Source organism: Choloepus didactylus, chromosome 2 (assembly GCF_015220235.1).
Source record: "Choloepus didactylus isolate mChoDid1 chromosome 2, mChoDid1.pri, whole genome shotgun sequence".
Taxonomy (NCBI): domain Eukaryota; kingdom Metazoa; phylum Chordata; class Mammalia; order Pilosa; family Megalonychidae; genus Choloepus; species Choloepus didactylus.
This window is the reverse complement of record NC_051308.1, coordinates 121,782,990-121,802,063: the sequence shown is the minus strand read 5'-3', so window position 1 is coordinate 121,802,063 and position 19,074 is coordinate 121,782,990. Positions and strand designations below refer to the sequence as shown.

The 19,074-nt window shown below is 41.5% G+C and overlaps 1 protein-coding gene across 1 annotated transcript in view; it reads right to left on the bottom strand.

Moving 5' to 3' along the window:
* The window catches only part of LOC119513179 (ER degradation-enhancing alpha-mannosidase-like protein 1), a 41,452-nt gene extending 24,747 nt beyond the window's left edge, over positions 1-16,705 (bottom strand). The window contains 2 exon segments of the mRNA XM_037808159.1: positions 820-1,016; positions 16,682-16,705. Coding sequence (XP_037664087.1) covers positions 820-1,016; positions 16,682-16,705 — 221 coding nt within the window.
* Positions 16,706-19,074: the final 2,369 nt, after the last annotated feature.

Sequence of the window (19,074 nt, the reverse complement as noted above, 5' to 3'; positions counted from 1 at the left end):
GCCAGAAATCAGCAGAAACCAAAGGAACAAACACAAGGAAAGAGAACGCTCACTCTGTGACCACAACTTACTGGAATACTCCAGGATCTGGGAGAAAGCAAGCCCTGCAAACATCTTGATGTTGGATTTTCAGCCTCCAAAGCTGTGAGACAATAAATTCCTGTTGTTTAAGCCAACCAGTGTGTGGTATTTGTCATAGCAGCCCTGGAAAACTAAGGACAGGGGCTGCAAAGATTAACTAAGATTGTCCACATGACATCAGTAGGCTAGACTAGCCAAGACTCAGACCATCCTTCCTTCCTTTAACAGCTGGCCTGTTGGTCAGACGCCCGGGACAGAGAAGTCTGGGATTCACTCACAGACTCTCCACTTGGCTTCAGTCTTGATCAACACCTCCTGGTCTACCACAGCCTTTATAAGTGGAGGGTAGTTGCTACACATCCTGTGAAGACTGTAAATCCTCTGCAACTCGGGCTCCTGTCATTCAGTCTGACAAGCATACCTTTGTATCCCAAGCCCTTGCAACATGCCAGGCACTCTGGTAACCACATTACAAACATCGTCTCATATACTCCTCATAATAAACCATGGGGTAGGTGTTACTATCATATGAGGAAACTGAGCCTCAGAGAGGTCACGTAGCTTGCCCGTGGCTGTTATGACCAGGCTGCGAGACTCCAGAGCATACATCCTTAACCACTAAGCAATGCCACCTCTAACAGTGGTTTATTAGGTCTGCCTGTTTGCCGAGCCCGGCCACTTTAACTTGCAACATGAAGCCGACCTTCCCTGAGAGCCAGTGCCCATGGTAAAACTTACAGGGATCCTGCAGTTTCCTTCAGAGCTGTGTTGGCCAGTTCTGCCACATCCTGATCCAAGCTTCTTGCTGGACTAGGTGAGCCCAGCAGGAGATCTGGGCTCCCCAGCAGGGGTCTGCACCTAATCCCGATCTCAGAAGCCTGGCCAGCTTCCTCCCTCCAGCACTCAGAGGAAGCAGCACCGGAAGAAGTGGCCCACTGTGGTCAAGGAAGTCATGGCCCTGAGGTTACTGCTGTCTGCCTGGGAAGGGGAGCAGGGGCTGGGCTCTGGGCGTACAGGAGTCACGCAAGACCTGGTATGTTCTTGTCAGCACTGTCCATAGGACAGTCCCTGAGCACCTCAGGAATGAGAAGAGGTTTAGAGACTGCTGGACACCTCCCAGGGCATGTCTAGGAGATTCTCTTGAAAAGGGCACCGTAGGATGCAATTATGTTCCGTTCCCTCCAAGCACTCAGACCCAAATACTGGGAAATGGCAACCCCATTTGTGGAGGACAAAGGGAAGCAGCTCACACCTGGCTCTAGCAGAGATGGTGTATTTCATTTTACCCCTGTGATGAAATGTTTCTAAGAAATGCAAAATGAAACATTGAATGTTTGATATTTTTCCACTTGGCAAACATTTGTATTTTTCCACCTATGAATTATAGGGCACACAGTGCTCCTCGCTTACTCTATTTCTTTCCCCCTTCTACCCACAAGTCTCTATTAGCCCAGCTCAGGCTGAGGGCCCCAAAGATCAATATTGTGGGCTCAGCTTGTCTCCATTGGTGGGTATGACTGAGGGAGACCACCCAGGGGAGATGCAGCACCATCATTCACCCAGAGCCTGCCGCTTGCTACTCATGGACCAGCAAAGCTTTTTGAAAAGTAAGAGCAGAGAGGAAGCGTACGCCTTGGCCTTGCCAGGAGCCAGTAGATGCCAACAGAGACCCTGGTTGATGTGGTTCCTGCTTTCCCAGCACATGAGGACAGCGGAGAATTATGCAAAGGGCAAAGCCACACAGCACACCTGAGCCACAGAGTGAAGCTTTCACAGAGCTTCAATGTCTTGGATTTAAGAACCACCAGCATCATCCTAAAGAAGGCTAGAATTTTGAATTACCTGGTTTGAAGGGTCCTAGCTATCATCTGTGGGGACAGTTTGCAAATGAGGAAACAACGACAACAACAACAAAGTATAGTGGCGATGGTAGTGGTGGAGGAGAAGTTTAAAAATTAATTCATGCAATATTAACTATTCTGTAATAGATTACAGAATTACTAATGATTCTGTAATCATTAGTGCTGAGTTGCTGGAAAGTTTACAAAGATTAGTTATACTTAGCCCCTACTCTCAAGGGGCTATCAGTATATCGTCATTTCTACTTCAATTTCAGAATCTTTGAATCAGGAAAATTGTCCTTGAAAGAGCTCCCTTTCATCTAGTCTTTTTCTCAATAATTTCAGAATCTGTTTTGATTTGGTGAAAATGACTCAGCTTACAATTAGGCTAAAGACATTTTCAATTAGAGTTTTAGTATAGCCAGGATGGGTTTAATTCAACACAGCAAACATTGATTGGTCATCTATTATATGGCAGGCACTGGGCAAGGCATCAGGGATGCAGACGTGAATGAGATATAGTCCCTGTTCCCAAAGAGATCCCAATCTAAACATAACCAAATTAGAGGATGGAATAAACGTCATCAAAAAGGCATATCATTCTGTAGGCAGAGGGAGTGAAACCACGTGATTGGGAATCAGGAAGGCTTCATAAAGAAGATAGCATTAAAGAACTAAAATAATCCTTCCCAGCTCTGCTCCTCCTTCTGTCTGTCCCATCCCTCTTGTGCCAGTTTGAATCTGTTATGTGCCCCAAAAAAGACTATGTTTTTTTAATCTACTCTTGTGGGGGCAAACCTATTATGGGTGGGATCTTTTGGTTAGGTTGTTTCCATGGGGATGTGACCCCAACCAATTGTGGGTGGGACCTTTTGATTAGATTATTTCTATGGAGATGTAACCCCCCCACACATTCAAGGTGAGTTGAGGGAAAGAGAGAGAGAGCTCAGGGCCGACACAGACCCAGACACCTGGAGAAGCTGAGAGAGACATTTTGGAGAGAAGCTATGTAATCCAGAGTTTGTCCCTGGGAGAAGCTAAGACAGAAGCCCAGAGTCATATTGGAGAAAGCCACTAAAACCAGAAGCTAAACCCAGGAGAGGAACTCCAGATACCATTGGCCTTTCCTCAGAGAAGTTATATCCTTCCTGATGCCTTAATTTGGACATTTTCATGGCCTTAGAACTGTAAATTTGTGAACTAATATATCCCCAGTGTAAAAGTGAATCCATTTCTGGTATTTTGCATTCTGGCAGCTTTAGCAAATTAGAACACCTCTTTTTCTGTTCCTTTATCAAGTCCATTCATTCATTCATTCGATCATTCATTCATTCTCCAAATATGTATTGAGCCCCATGATATCCCAGGTGCTTTCTAGACCTTGGGGATACAACGATGTATAAGCAGATAAAGTCCCAACAATTTGCTTGCCTTCCAGGGGAGTTGGGATGGCTGAGAGATACCAAAAAATGAATAATTAAATATATTATAAAGTCAGTGATGATGTGTTATAAATAAAAATAAAATAGGGTGAAGGGGGGAAATAGTGAATGAGGATGGGGAGGCCATGCGTGTTACATTTTAAGTACAGTGGTGAGGGAAGCCTTCTCTAGGACAGAGACATTTGAGCAAAGACCTGATGAAGTGAGCCATGGGTGGGGGAAGACTATCCCAGGCAGAGGGAACAGCAAGCACAAAGGCCCTGAGGTAGAAACATGTTTGATGGCCATGATGGCCTGAGGGTATTGAATGAGAAGAAGAATGGTAGGAGGGCTAGGTTGGAGAGGCAAGCTGGGGTGAGATAATGAGAGCCAAAGCAGGAGTTCAGATTTCATTCAAAGGGTGATGGGTAGTATATTAGTTAGGTTCTCTAGGGAAACAGGATCAACAAGAGGTATCTATCAATAGAAGATTTTATAAAAGTGTCTCACGCAACTATGGGTATGCATGAGTCCAAATTCCTTAGGGCAGGCAGCAAACTGGCAACTCCAATGAAGGTGTTTGATGAACTCCTCAGGCAACGAACTAGCAACTCCGATCAGCTCCTCAGGAAACACTTTGTTGGCTAGCCAAAGAAGAAGCGAAGGTCCTCTATCTCTCTCACTTAAAAGTGTTCAGCTGATTGGATTAAATCCAGCTGATTGCATTCTCTCATTGTGGAAGACACGCCCTTCGTTGATGTAATCAGTCACAGCTGCAGCCAATTGACTGATGATTTAATAAACCAGCCTTCTGGTTTATTAACCAGTTATGAATGTCCTTGCAGTGACGGTTAAGTCAGTGCTTCCTTGACTAGACAGCTGGACACCATCACCTGGCCAAGTTGACACATGAACCTAACCATCACAGGTAGCCACTGGAGAATTTGAACAGGATTGTGATATGATCCGATTTGTGTCTTTAAAGAGTTCTGTGGCTGCTGGGTTGAGAATAAACTCGAAGAGTCCTGGAAGAGAAGCAAGAAGAATTTGTCAATTTAAGAGACTGGTAAAATACAATTAACATTTCTGAAATAGGGAAAATAACAAGGGGAGCAAGGTTGAGGAAAAGGGACTACCAGTAGCTCAAGTTTGCACATAAATTTTAGATGTTCCTTAGATATCTGAGTGGCAATGCTGAGGAGGCAGTTCAGCTATTTGAATATAAAGTCCAGGGAATAATCGAAAATGCCATTGCCAACCAGAAAGCAAATAAGATGAGGACTAAAAAGAGCTCTTTAAGACTTGATACACAGGAAATTATTAGACTCTCCTTTGCCAGAGCCATTTCAGAAGAATGATAAAGGTGAAACCAAATTATGGAGAGTGAAACATGAAATGGGAGCTAGAGCACAATGAGAGTGAATATAGGTTATTCTTTCAAAAGAACCAACTTTTGTATGTACATACAGTGGAATATTATTCAGCCATAAGAAGAGATGAAGTGCTAATGCATGCTACAACATGGATGAACCTTGAAAACATTATTCTAACATTATTCTACTTTGCTAATACAAGTATTTAAGGCTATAAAACTCCTCAAACATCACATATGCTGGATCCCATAAGTTTTGATATGTAGTAATTTCACTATCATCCTAAGTATTTTTTAATTTTCATAATGAATTCTTCTTTAATCCTGCCTCCTATCTTATCCCACACAAGGATGCTATTACAAAGGTGAACTTGCTGCAGAAAACCAACAGAAAGGACAGACAGACTTGAATAACAAACAAATGGAAATTCTAGAAATGAAAAATGTGCCCATTAACATAAAAATATATTCAATGGATTAAACAGAATAATAGACACATTAAAGGGAGAATTTATCCAGAACACAGCAAAGAAACACAAGAATAAAGAGAAAATGTGAAAGAGAGGTTAAAAGATATCAAAGACAGAATGAGAAGGCCCAGCATATGGTTTATTGGAGCTCTGAAAGAATATAGACCGAATGGAGTACAGTCAGTATTTAAGGAGATCCCACAAATAGTGAAAAACAGATAAATCCACTGATCCAGGAAGTATAACATATCCTAAGGATAAATGAAAGAAATCCATGTTTAGACACATTGTAGTAAAGCAGCAAAACATCAAAAACAGAAGACCTTGAAAGCCATCAAAAAGAAAAGACCACCCTAAAATGGCAGTCAGAATGACCTCAGACTTCTCAACAATAATAATAGAAGCCAAACTATAATGTATCAAGAGAAAATAACTGTCAACCTGGAATTGTGTACCCAGCAAAAATGTTTAAGAGTAAGGCAAAATATTGACAGGAAACAGAACTGAGGGCATTTACCATCAATAGAACTTTCGAAAAGATAAACTGCAAGAAAGAGGAAAATTATGTCAGCAGGATGATCTGATATGCAAGAAAAAATAGTAACTATATCAACAAACCCAAACAAACATTTCTTTCCTGGGTTAAAAGGATGGAGCTAAAATATTCTAAACAATACATATGAGTTCAGAGAGGGAAGGATCAGAGCTAAATTTCAGGGGAAGAATTAAGGCACAATTCAATGTTATGACTTTAGGTTAAATCCTGTATGGTAAGCTTTGAAGGTAAAGACTAAAAGAATAGAAATAGTTCGCAAATGTTCCACAATAAAGTTAATTTAAAAAATAAGAAAAATTAAAAAAAATAAAAATATTACACATCTGTAGAGAGAGAGAAAACAAAGTAAAGAAAATACGTTCATCTGTTTTTATAAAAGGCAAGAATGAGAAAAGATGGAAACTGTCAGGTCAGGAAAAAAACAGCTATATGCTATTTATAGGAGACAAAACTAAATGATAAGGACATGGAAAAGTTTAACATGAGAGAGTGACATGATCAGACCTGTGCTTTGGAAATATAAGATGACGTGACATGGAGTGTGGGTGGCGGGACAAGAATAATTAGAAAGGTGTGCCATAGCCTAGAAATGATGAGAGCCCGACCTGAGGCTGTGACAGTGGCAGTGGAGATAGGCAGGGTGGCAGGGGAGGGATAAAAAACGATGTCTCAGTTACCCTACCTAAGAAAGCCAAAAATGGCCATGCTCTTTAAGTTAAAACGACAGCCACGGGCTTCAACAGCAAAGTGGGAGAACTTGTGTCATAACCAGGTCGAACTCCGAGGCCCAGCTCTGTTTATCAAGGCCTGTGGAACTCTAAGAGTCTGACCTTTTTCATTTACAAGTGACATCACTAGTGCCTTAGCCTGGGCTTTCTAACCCGGCTGTTCAGGGAGGTGGTTGTCAAATTGTCATGTTGAAAACCTGTCTCTGGAATTGTCATTTGAGGTTCAGCTCCCTCAGAAACTAGAGAAACTATAGGGAGAAAGAGAGAAACACATGCACAGTATCTTAAAACTACCAACCCTGATGTTATTGCCATAAAGATAATTTCTTCTACTTGAATAAAGTGTGACTGTTTTCAAATCCTTGCTCCCCCAAAGTCTCCACACCTCACCAGGTGAGGAGATGGTATTATTTTATTAGGCAGGGCAGGTTTTATTTTTCACTTTTTTTCTTTTAACTGATGTGGAGTCGGAGACCCAGGAAAATTGATGTAGCTTGCCCAAGATCACTCAATGGTAAGTGGCAAAGCTGAGAATGGAAACCAGGTCATCTGGTGTGGGGACAGTATCTCTTTCTGCTGTCAGGTGTGAACTTGTTTTTGTAATAACAGACAGTTAGTGGAAGAGATTCCCCCACCCACCAGTCTTCTTTGTTTATATAAAGAGGTTTGTTTTTTCCAACAAATAAGAAAAATTTGAGATAAATATAAAAGGCTCCATGTTGATTTTAACAATAGATACCTCAACTTTGAGTTTGAGGAACAAGTTCCTGAGAAAAAGACCGACATCAAATAATAGTAGTTCCTGAAAAAGAAGATAGAGAAAGATATCACCAAGAAAATAAAGAATTTTTCCCAGAACTAAGCACCATGAATTTACACATTGAAAGGATTTTCTTAGTGCCCATCACCAAAAATGAAAATAAACTACTGTGTTGATTGAATTATATACCCCAATTTAGACATGTTCTTGATCTTAATCTGCATTCCTGTGAGTGTGAACTCATTGTAAATAGGACCTCTGGAAGATGTTATTTGTGGCTAAGGTATGGCCCAACTGAATGATGGTGAATCTTAATCCAGATTACTGGGGGCCTTATAAAAAGCCAAAAGTTGGAATTCAGCAGAACCCAGAAAGAAAAGAGAGCACATCATCATGTGATGTCGGGCAGAGATGAAAGCCAAAGGATCCCAAGGACTGACATTAGCCAGCACCGGAAGACTACAGACTTCAGGGAGAAAGCAAGCTGTGCTGATATCTTTGTATTGGACTTCTGGCCAATAAATGCTTGTTGTTTAAGCCAATCCATTGTGTGGTATTTGTGATAGCAGCCTGGGAGACTAATGCATATCTGAAATTGTGAAATTTCTGAAAAGCTTCTAGAAATTGTTCAGGTGGTAGAGCTCATATAAAAAGGATCAGGAATCAGAATGGATTCGGATTTCAATAGCAATTCTGGAAGCAAGAACATATGAACCATCACTTTCAATGTTCTGTAGGAAAATGGTTTCTAACCTAGAATTTTATATTTAGCCAAACTATTAAGCATGGGGCTAAAAAAAGACCTTTTCCAACAAGCAATGTCTCAAGCTATCTTTTGAAATGTAATACAATAAACAGTCTCACAGATGATCTGGAGATATTGGAGTTATCAGACATTATTTTTAAAATATTTGTGTTTAATATATTTTTTAGTGACAAGATAGAGAATTTCACCAGAGAACTGGAATCTGCAAAAAGAGTCGAATGTAAATTATAAGTCTGAGGAAGTAAAATAAATGAAAATAAGAATTACATAGATAGCTTTAACTGCAGACTATATGCAACAGAAGAGTGGAATCATCACCAGGAAGACAGATTAATAGAAATATCCATACTGAAGCACAGAGAGGAGAAAAAAATGAAAAACATACAGAAAACAGCCTGAGACATGTAAAACACTGATCAGGAGGAGAAAAAAAAGAGAATGGAACAGAAGCAATATTTTAAGAGCTACTTGCCAAGACTTTTCCAAAATTGTGAAAAAGTTCAGACAGATTCAAATGCTCTGTCTGTGAAACTCAAATAGCAAAAATACAAAGAAGATCACACCTTGGCACATCAAAGTGAAAATGTCAAAAATTAAAGGCAAAGAGGAACTCCTAAAAGCAGTTAAAGAAAAAAAGACATCTTTAAAGGATCAACAATAAGACTGACAGCTGACTATTCCACAAAAACAATGTAAGTTAGAAGATAATGGTATATCTGCAAAGTACTAAATAAAAAACAACTGCAAACCAAGAATATCCTTCACACATGAAGATGAAATAAAGACATTTTTCTGGAGAAAAATAAACCTGAGAGAATTTGTTACCATCACTAGGAGAAATACTTCTTCAGGAAGAAAAAAAAAAAATACCCCATATGGAAGCCTAGAAATGCAAGGGGGAATGAAGACAGCAGATAGGGTACATATGTGGGTGAATCCTAATGAATGGTGACTGTATAAAACAATCATAAAAATTTCTTTTGGAGTTGAAAATATATGTAGAACCAAAATATATGACCAAAAAATAGCGCAAAAGGTGAGAGGAGGTAAAGGGAGTTAAAGTGTTTAAAGGCCCTTACATTATCTGGGAAGTAGTAAAAATACTAATTCATGGTAGGCTAATAAATCGGGAACACGTTTTAATTTCTAAGGGTAATCATTAAAAGCAACCTAAAGGCTAATGGGATGGAGGGGGAAGGAAGGATCAAAGATGCTTGATTAATTGAATAGAAGACAAGAAAAGGGAGGTAAAAAGTCACATAGATAAGGTTAGATAAAAACAAATAGTGAGATGACAGATGGAAACCCAAATACATTAGCAATTACATTAAATATAGACAAAGTAAATACTACAATTAAAAGCAAAGATAATCAGCCAGGATTGAAAAACAAAAAACTCAGCTATATGCTCCCATAAGGAGCATATAAGAATAATAAAAAGTAAAAGTAGTAAGATAGAATAAGGTTTACCATGGAAATAAAAATCAAAAGAAAGCTGGTATGACTATATTAATATAAGAATAATGCAAATAATATAACTTAACATTTTTCAGCACCAAAGAATATAATCAGGAGTAAGGTGTTTAGTATCATGTTTTATTAAACCTGGACTTCACAGTTTTGAAAAAAAAACTCAAAAATCCATCATCTTTAATTACTGAAAATGGATGGTACTCTAATACAATTCTTTCAAAAATACATAGTTTACGTTTTTAGCCTACAAGGACACAAGGCTATAAAAAAAAAGTCTTAAAGTTTCTTGTGATGTCTGTTACTTTGAAATTTGATCAGTGAGAAGCATGTGTTTTATTTACCTTATTTTCCCTAAAAATTTCTTTTTTATATATTATTTATATCATTTATTATATCTAGATTGAAGATGATTTATCATGAATGATTTTTTGCATTTTATTGATATATATTCACACACTATACAAACCATCCAAAGTATACAATCACAGGCTCTCAGTATCATCACATAGTTGTGCATGCAGCCCTCACAGATGATACTGTACATGGTTTTGGAGTGTTTTCCTTCCTATTAAATGTTGAGGTGACAAAGCACATTCTCACAAGCTGTGATAAATTCCCAAATTGGACTTTTTCTTTGATCTAAATGGAATTAAATAACAAAAAGTTAAATACAGTTCTTAAAAGTTATTTTGTTAGTGTTATAAGTGCTAGTACATCAAACCATGCTACAAAGATCTGAATTCTGATATACTCTAATCTCTATTATTTTCTTGTAATATTTAGATTTTTTAAAAATTTTTGGCTCCAAAAGGAAGTAAAGTTCTTCCTATAGTTAACTAGCCTATACTTTCTTAACCTTGATCTAAACCAACAATTTATTTCCTGTGTATTTAACTATTTAAACATTTTAATTGTTTTTGCATGTAAAAGTACTCATAATTATTGCAGCATTTCAAATTTGCAGTAACAGATATAAATTTATTTTCAACTTATTAATAGAATTAAAATATATAAAGTACAAATGGACATTCTTACTCCAAAACACATCTGAAAAGATTACTTATATTTGTAAATGAATATTATAATATTAACAGTAATCTGAATGGCATGATATTCATATTACTCTCATTTTTGCCACATGACAATGCATTAGCACAAATTTATGGATGCTAGAAATGATGTAAAAATAGGCATTTGGCTCTTTGGTCTTCTTAGGCTGAGGCTTAACACCAAGACTGAACTTCAGAGCATCCCTTCCTACTATACACAATTTCCTAGGAGGTGTTCTACAAAAAGAAATGTGCAAACCAAGAAAGAGGGAAAAATGGGATTCAGGAAACAAGTTCCAACTAAATATAGAGAGGAAGAAAATCCCCCAAATGATGGTGAAAGGAGACTTCAGGATGACTGCTGTTCACCAGTCCAGAGCAGAGCATGTCAAAAGGATCCAGAGATAACACTCCAGGAAGCTGAAACTGATAGAAAACCTGATGTTTCTGAATAATAAGCGTTTTAGATGGATAGGTGAAAGCTGTCTCATACACAAATTCCATGAGCCTCTTCTAGCTATTTCTGCAGCTAAGCCAATCTGCCATGCTCCCAGATTTTGTCTCCTCCCACTACTTCCAAGGTTAGGTGAAACTCGACACCACAAGGTGTGGGATGTGGCATCCCAAGTGGGCACCTCATGAAGGGACTGGATAATGCAATCTGGAAGTGCAGGGAAATAAAATCACATGGGATGAATTTTCACAAATGACAAACCAGGGACAAGAAGGAACTAGGCAGATAAATTCTTCTTTTCTTCCATGAAGGATACTGAAACATGGTTTCTCCTTGCATTCCATCTGGAGAAGTCTTAGGTGCCAAATGAACATATCTGCTAAGCAACTTGCTGTGTGTCTTAGTGGTTCTTTATAAAGCAGTAGCCAAGTGTGGTAATGCGTCACTAGGCATTACTTCACATCTTTCCTTGCCTCCCTTCTTTTTTCCCCTCACTGACCTGGATTTACATCTCCCAGGTAAAGTAGTAGCATTTTCATCTTTGTTTCAGGCTCTATAGGGAATATAAGCTAAAATTACAACTGAGGAAATAATTAAACAAGAAAGCTGAAAGGAAACTAAAAGTAGTGAAAGAAAGAAAAAATAATAATAGTATATACTATGTGGGTCAGCCATGGATAGCATTTAGTCATAATATCATAAATACCATACAACAAAAATTGAGATGTAGCTACACCGGAAGAATGGGGTGGGAGAAGAGATATTGGTATTGTAGTAGCAATGGTTAAAGAGAGCAAAATCCTCATTTTGCTTAGTGAAAAGTCACTTAAACTGAAAAATCTGAGAAACTGAAATTAAAAGAAACAATGGAGTTATAAGAACTTATAGAGTTAATAGAGAAAATGATTGCCTTCTGAGGAAAGGGAGATAGGGCATTGAAAGTGATTTCTCTTTTTCAAGTATTACTGAACAAATTGGCTCTTATACCATGTTTATTTATAACTTTAATTTTAAAAGACACAATTAGAAATACATTCCAAATGTCAGTCACTGATGAAGGGCACACATTTATTATCTCACAGTTTCTGTGAGGCAGGAGACCAAGCCAGCTTTTCTGGGTCCTCTGCTCAGATTCTCAAAAGACTGACCTCAAAGTGTTGTCTGGGCTACGTTCCTTCCCAGAGTTTGGGGTCCTCCTCCAGGCTCACATGGTCCTTGGCAGAATCTGATTGCACCTGTAGGACTGAGGTCCCACTTTCTTGCTGGCTGTCAGATGACGGCCAGTCTCAACTTTCAGTGGCTGCCCGTAGTTCCTTACCCCATGGCTTTCTCACAAGCCTCTCAGCCAACAGGGGAGATTGTCTCACTCTAGTCTGCTAAGATGGAATCTAATGTAATGTAACATAATCGGGGTGACATCCATCACCTTTGCCAAGTTCTATTGTTTAAAAACAAATCATAGTTCCTGCCTACACACTCAAGGCATAGCACCAGGGGGTGGAAACCTTGAGGACCATCTTAGAGTTCCACCTACCCTACCCCACCCCATCACATTTACTCTGTGAGCCCGTGATGCCCCTCCTAGGTATTTACCCAAGAGAAATGAAACGAAACATGCTCACAAAAAGGTCTGTATGTTGTGGTCATAGCAGCTTTATTCAAAATAGCCAAACACTGTAAGCAGCCTGGCTGTCCATCAATAGGAGAATGGAAACACAAACTGTGCAGTATTCATATAATGAAATGCCCCTCAGCAATAAAAAGGAATGAACTACAACAGATATATCATTATGGATGACTCTCAAACATATGCTGAGTGAAAAGGCTGGAACATAAAAGTACACATTGTGTGAACTCGATGATATAAAGTTAAAAACCAGGCAAAACTAACCTACGGTGATAGAAATCAGATCAGTGGTTGCTTAGGAGAAGGAATTGACCAGGCAGGGACATGAGGCAACTTTCTGGAGTGATAGAAATGTTCTGGGTCTTGATTTCCATTCATCAAAAACTCATAGGTGAAAGGGGGGAAAAGAAATGAAACAAAATAAAGTTTTAGTGGCTGAGAGATTTCAAATAGAGATGAGAGGTCATTCTGGAAGTTATCTTATGAATTATATAGATATTCCTGTTTAGTTTCTAGTGTTATTAAAATAGCTAGAAGGAAATACCTGAATCTGTTGAACTTAATCCAGTAGACTTGATTCTTAATGATAATTGTAAAACTATATAGCTTTTATCGTGTGATCATGTGATTGTGAAAACCTTGTGACTGACACTCCCTTTATTCAGTGCAAGGGCAGATGAGTAATAAAATAAAGACAAAAAATATATAAGTAATGGGGGGGGATAAGGGGTATGGAATATTTTGGGTGTTCTTTCACTTTTTCTTTATTTTGGAGTAATGAAACTGTTCTAAAACTGATTGTGGCAATGAATATACAACTGTATGATGATACTGTGAGCCATTGATTGTATACTTTGGATGGATTATACAGTGTGTGAATATATCTCAATAAAATTGCATTTAAAAAAGACTTAATGGAGAACACTAAAAAAACCCAACAGGTGTCAGCATTTCCCTATATGCAAATTATACCTCAATTAAAGTAAAATTAAATTTTCAGAGCAAGTGTATATTGCACCTGGAATTTTGGAAGGGTTCAAACTTCAATGTACATAGGAATCAGCTGGGGTGCCTTTTAAAATGCAGATCCCTGGACCTCACCCCAAATTCTGATGCACTTGGTCTGCAGTGAAGCCCAGGGATCTGCCTTTTTAATAAACAACACAGGTTGTTCTCATACTGTTGGTTCCTGGACCGGATTTGGAGAAGCACTGTTTAAGAGGACTCTTCTCGTTAGCTGGCTCCCTCCTTCCCTTGCTCTCATTCTGAACATGGGCTTCTCGTAGAAAACATGCCATGTCAGAGGTAGCCTCAGGACCAGCTGCTCTCAACCCTTGCAGAGAGAAGAAGGCACAGCTTGGTGAACCTCTACCTGGCCTCTAGTCAGCTCATGTCCCACTCACCCCTGACTCTTTAGGTATTAGGGAGGGAAACTTCCTCCTGTGGAAATTTCCTGGGAGTCAGCAAAGAACCCTTAGGCATACACTACCCGGGCTCTCCCTGCAACACTAATTATGATGAGGCCCAGCCCTGGGGCTGCAGGCTCCACTGAGCATGAACCCCACTGTATCTGGGCCAGGGAGCTCGGAAGCTCTCAAAATGGGGTGCTGCCAGAGTGTCGTCTGTAACACAACCATGTCTGTGCTCTTGGTTTGGCCTGAGATAGGCTTTACTATTGCCCCATGGTACATCCAAGACTTTTCTCCATGATGCTCCTCCAAGGTGCAGCCATCCTTGTGGAAATTCATGGTGAATAGCCTTGGGTGGGAACCTCTGCCCTGCAATGATCAGTGGCTGCAAGGGTTTAGGAACCACAGGGTGATGAGCCCTAAGCTGGTACAGTGGGACTCAGATCCAGTCTGCAGCCCTCACCCCATGGCCACCCTGGGCACCGGACACAAGCTTCCAGCCTGCCTCAGAGGGATAGCTCTGCCCTGCACCCTGCAGGTTTCAAGCTTCTTGCCAACTCTGGAAGCCAAGCCAAAGCATAAGCCAAACAAAGGCAGAGGACAGAGTAACTTGACAGCAGTTTCTAAAGTGGGAATTCTTATGTGCCAGCGAAGAAGCCTTATGGTTTCTCTTGCCCAGGAAGGTGTTCCACAGAGCACAGACATATGTAAGAAGGGAGAGAATTTTGTTAGCCTCAAAGGCACCCACTACAGAACAGGAGAATAAATACTTGTGCAGCACCTACTAAGTGCCAGGTGCCCTGCTGGGTGCTTTATATGCACTATCTCTGCAGGGTAGGCCTAGTTATTTCATTTTACAGAAGAGAACCTGGGGCTCAGAGAGGTATACAGCACTAAATGGGGAATCAATAATTCATCTACCTTCAGAGCCCCGTATTTATCCACTAAATCCATTGGCCCCTTACCTGAAAGAGACTAAGGAGGGTATCTGTTGAAGGTTGAGAAGTAACAGGTGGTGCAGAAGCTCCCAAGGAAATGTGTTCCACAATCAGTTTGCCCTCAGATCACTGCCCCAAGGCAGGGTTGAAGAATAATTCAAACTGATACCAACACCTGAAAAGTTCTGGCAAATGACCTTCTACATTGTGATCATCACCATCCTCGTTATTATTGTAATGCTGAATGACTTGACAGCTGATAAAACCCTTGCACACCCATTCTTTTATTTGAGTTTACAATGCCGTGGGAAGTAGGTGTAACTATCCTGTCCATTTCTCAGATGAACAAAATGAAACTCAGAGAAATCATTTCTCTCGAGACCTTGGCTCATACTGAGCTGCCTTTGGGCCAGGAGCTCCCCAAAACTCTCCAGGCAGCTTCTCTCAGAGCTGGGGGGTGGGGGGTGGGGGTAGCAGGGGGGCATGGAGCAGGCTTCCCATCCTGGTGGGTGAGGGGCCCTGCCAAATACATGTGGGTATAAGTCCTCACCCAGGTGAGGGGGGACGAGGCCAGGCCAAGTGATTATTGAGCATTTGAACCAGCCTCAGAACAGCAAATATTGATTCAAGAAACTGCCCAAAGAGGCTGACATTTTTATAGTCAACAAATAAAACCAACCCCTTCCCAGCCCCCCCTCAGTCAAAGGCCCTTTCTCTCCACAGCTGCCAGGGCACATTTCAGTCATCTGTACCCGGGAAGAGGAGGGAGAGCCAGTGGGAAATGTCCACAGGGCCTTGCTGACGTCACCAGTTCACCTTTACAGGGAACCAGGAACCCCAGGCCCCAAGGGTGGGACTTTGGGAACCAGCCAGCCGACTCAAGAGGTGCCAGAACCCCTCGGGGCAGAGCAGAACCTGGCACCAGAACCCCCAAAGACAACAGACACACCTCCCGCACACGCAGCTTCCTCCTTGTGGCTGTTCAGGAGCTTAGCACAAAGCTTGTTATCCTCATTCATGGATGAGGAACCTACAGCCCCAAGAGATAAATGACTGTCCAAGGTAAATAGCCAGAGGACAGGGAGGTCAGCCCAGATCTTCTGTTTCAAGGCAAAGGAGAGAGACCGCTTTCACTACGGTGGAAATGTGAGGCAGTCAACTGCCAGACAACTGTCCCTGTCTTCTCAGCTCTGCCTGAGTTATGCAAGACCTGGCATTCACTCTCCTCCTTCTATACTTTTGCACAGTTCCCTCTGCTGGAATACCTACCTTCCCCCAAACCCTTTTGGAATACTGCTCATTGTTCAAGGCCTTCCTCACCTGTCACCCTCTTAGGAACCCTCCCTGACTCATTCCCCACTCTCACCCCTACCTCCTCCCGGCAAGCAGAAATAACTGCTCCTTCCTCTGTGCTCCCAAAGCACAGGCCTTTAGCACCTACACTGTTTCACCTTGAGCGGATAAATTTCCTTGGGTGTTTTCTCTCAGTCCTTCTGGGTCATGAGCTTCAGCAAGAAAAGGGACCATGGTTGCTCTATTTCTGTTGCCCCAAAGTGTCTAGAAAAGTGCCTGTCACTTGACAGGTCCTCAATCAGTGCATGTGCCTAAGAAACCAGAGGAGCAATTCAGCTGCATCTGGACCAGGGAAGGAAGCTGGTCAAGCCCCAGGCAGGCCCTCCCGCAGGAAGGAGGCTCGTGCAATTCCCAGTGGCTCTCCCATTTGTTCCTTTACTCACCCGCTCATACTTCTGTTCTTCCATGTATCCCTACAAGTCTGTGTCTGGCCCTGGCTGGATGCTGGGAAGGCAAAGATGAGGGGCACACAGCCCTGCTCTCTCCCTGTTTGCAGCTTTTGGGGCATGCCAGGATACGTGGGGAGGGGAACCGAAGAGGCCTTTCAGCACTCAGAGTGGTCTGTAAGCCAGAGTCTGTGAGCTGCCTTGTGCTAGGGATTCTTTTGGACCCCACTGAGTACAGGAGAGCTTGTCTTAGCACTGGCCCGAAGCAGAACTGTACAGAAAGCTGAGTGTTCATTATTGCTATTCACGAAAAGTTCTCTATCTTCTACTCACATGATAGAATTAGATTTTCTTGTCCCTTTTGGGTGGGTGGAGCCCTGGAACTAGTTCAGAGCTAAAGTGGCATGGATCACTTCCAAGCTAGATACATGACTGGTATAATCACTTATGCGATACCCTCAAGGTCTCTCTTATCTCTTGAGTAGATGGTTCTGCTCCACGAGGTCATTCAAGTACTCAGGCAGCAGGGCAGCTCTGCCATTCTCCAAGTGAGGCTTCCATATCTGGGTGCACCCAAGGCAACTGTCCCACTTGTTGCCACTTCTCAGATAGCAGAAGGGAGAAAGAGGGAGGGCAGGCCAGCACCTTGTCTTCATGAGGTGGCTCAGAGGTGTCTTTGTTCACATCGTTAGCCTAAACTTAGCCACATGGCTACACCTACCAGTCAAGGAACCTGGGAAATGTCATTTCTGGAGGCGCAGCCATGTACCCACCTTAAACAAAGCAAGTTTTATTATTAAAATAAAGAAGAGAGAATGGATACTGAGGGCAATTAGTGGCCTTTGACTTCCTCACCTACTGTCTCACTCTAAACAAGTGTCTGATCCTCCTAGATAGGCCCTGGCTGCCCACAGCCCATCTTCCAGGTCTGATGGATTCTAGACCTTTTCTTGTCCCTCGCCAACAACCTCCCAGCTCTGAATGATCTTGGACAAAACACTTCTCTTCTCAGGGCTTCCTTTCCTCATCTGTAAAAGAAGAGTTTTAGACCAGTTGGTAATAGCATTTCCTTCCAGCACTGACATTTGATGAGTGTGATTGTGGGCAAGTGAAATAATCTAGGTTTATGCCTGACTCATGAGAAATAATAAATGTTTGCTATAATTAAAATAAGATGAGTTCTATTTTTTGGTTCCTTAGAAAGACTCTCATGAACACATTCATACTAAGGCCTAAAACAGGGTCAGTAAGTATTTGGCATAAATACTGTCAAAATCTTCCCTGTTACAATAGATATCACTAAGCAGTCAGGACATTCTCCCCAGGAGCAAAGATACAGCCTCTAGATCCTTCTCAATGCAGTGCTCTGGCAGTCCCTGCCGTTCAATCGAAGATGAAATCTGTTCCTCTAGGATGCCATTCTGATTCAACCCCAGGCCGTGTGCCCAAAGCAACCTATGCACACCCCCATCATGGCTCTTCTAACACTCTATTGTCATTTATTTTTACTTGTCATTGCCACAACTAGACTGTGAGCTCCTTGAGGTAGAAACTACAATTGGTCTTTCCAAGACCTAGCCCAGGACTGGGCACACGGTAGGTGTTCAAAAGTTGAATTTTAGGTGATGTCATCAACATGACAACATAAACGTCTCCTGAAAAAACCTCCCCAGAGATTCAGTGATAAAAGGACAAATAACATTCGCTTAGAACTCTGGAGAAGAGTACAGACTGGAGAAGGACTCCACAAACACTGAACTAAAGAAAAAGAAAAATATCAGGTAGGAACCTTTCATTGCAGATTTCACGGTCCTCTTCTCTCCCCCTCACTTGGTCCTGCACAGCTTGGAAGTTGCTCAGAGGCAGTGGCTTGGATCCCTCCCACCTCCCACTGTGGACACAAACTATAGAGCTACTAACAGCAGCCATGCATATACAGGCATCAGGACCCAGTGACCCAGGACAGAACTTAAGCCACTGAGGAGTGCAGCATACAAAAGGCCCCTAGGGAGGGGTAAGAGACTGCAGTAGAACAGCAGCTGGCAAGTGGTGCACTCATTCAATCCAGCTTCTCTTGGCAGGACCACCTAAATGCAAAATGGACTTTTCTGGAGTGACCCACCTTTCTGAATTGACCCTGTCTGGTTCCCCAAGGCAGTATACCCTAATGGAGAAGAAACAAAAGGCCAAAAAGTCTCACAGAGGAGAAAAAAGGGGCCAGGAGTTAAACTGAACTTCTGTAAAGATGGGAGAGTCCCTGAACTGAAAAGTAGAAGGAAAATGGGCACTAAGTGAGGGAGAAATTTAAATAAGTCATAAGAACTTGGGAGAAAAGTCTGCACAAAAGTAAGCAGAACAGATCAAGATTTCCAGGGAAGGAACAGAGGAGA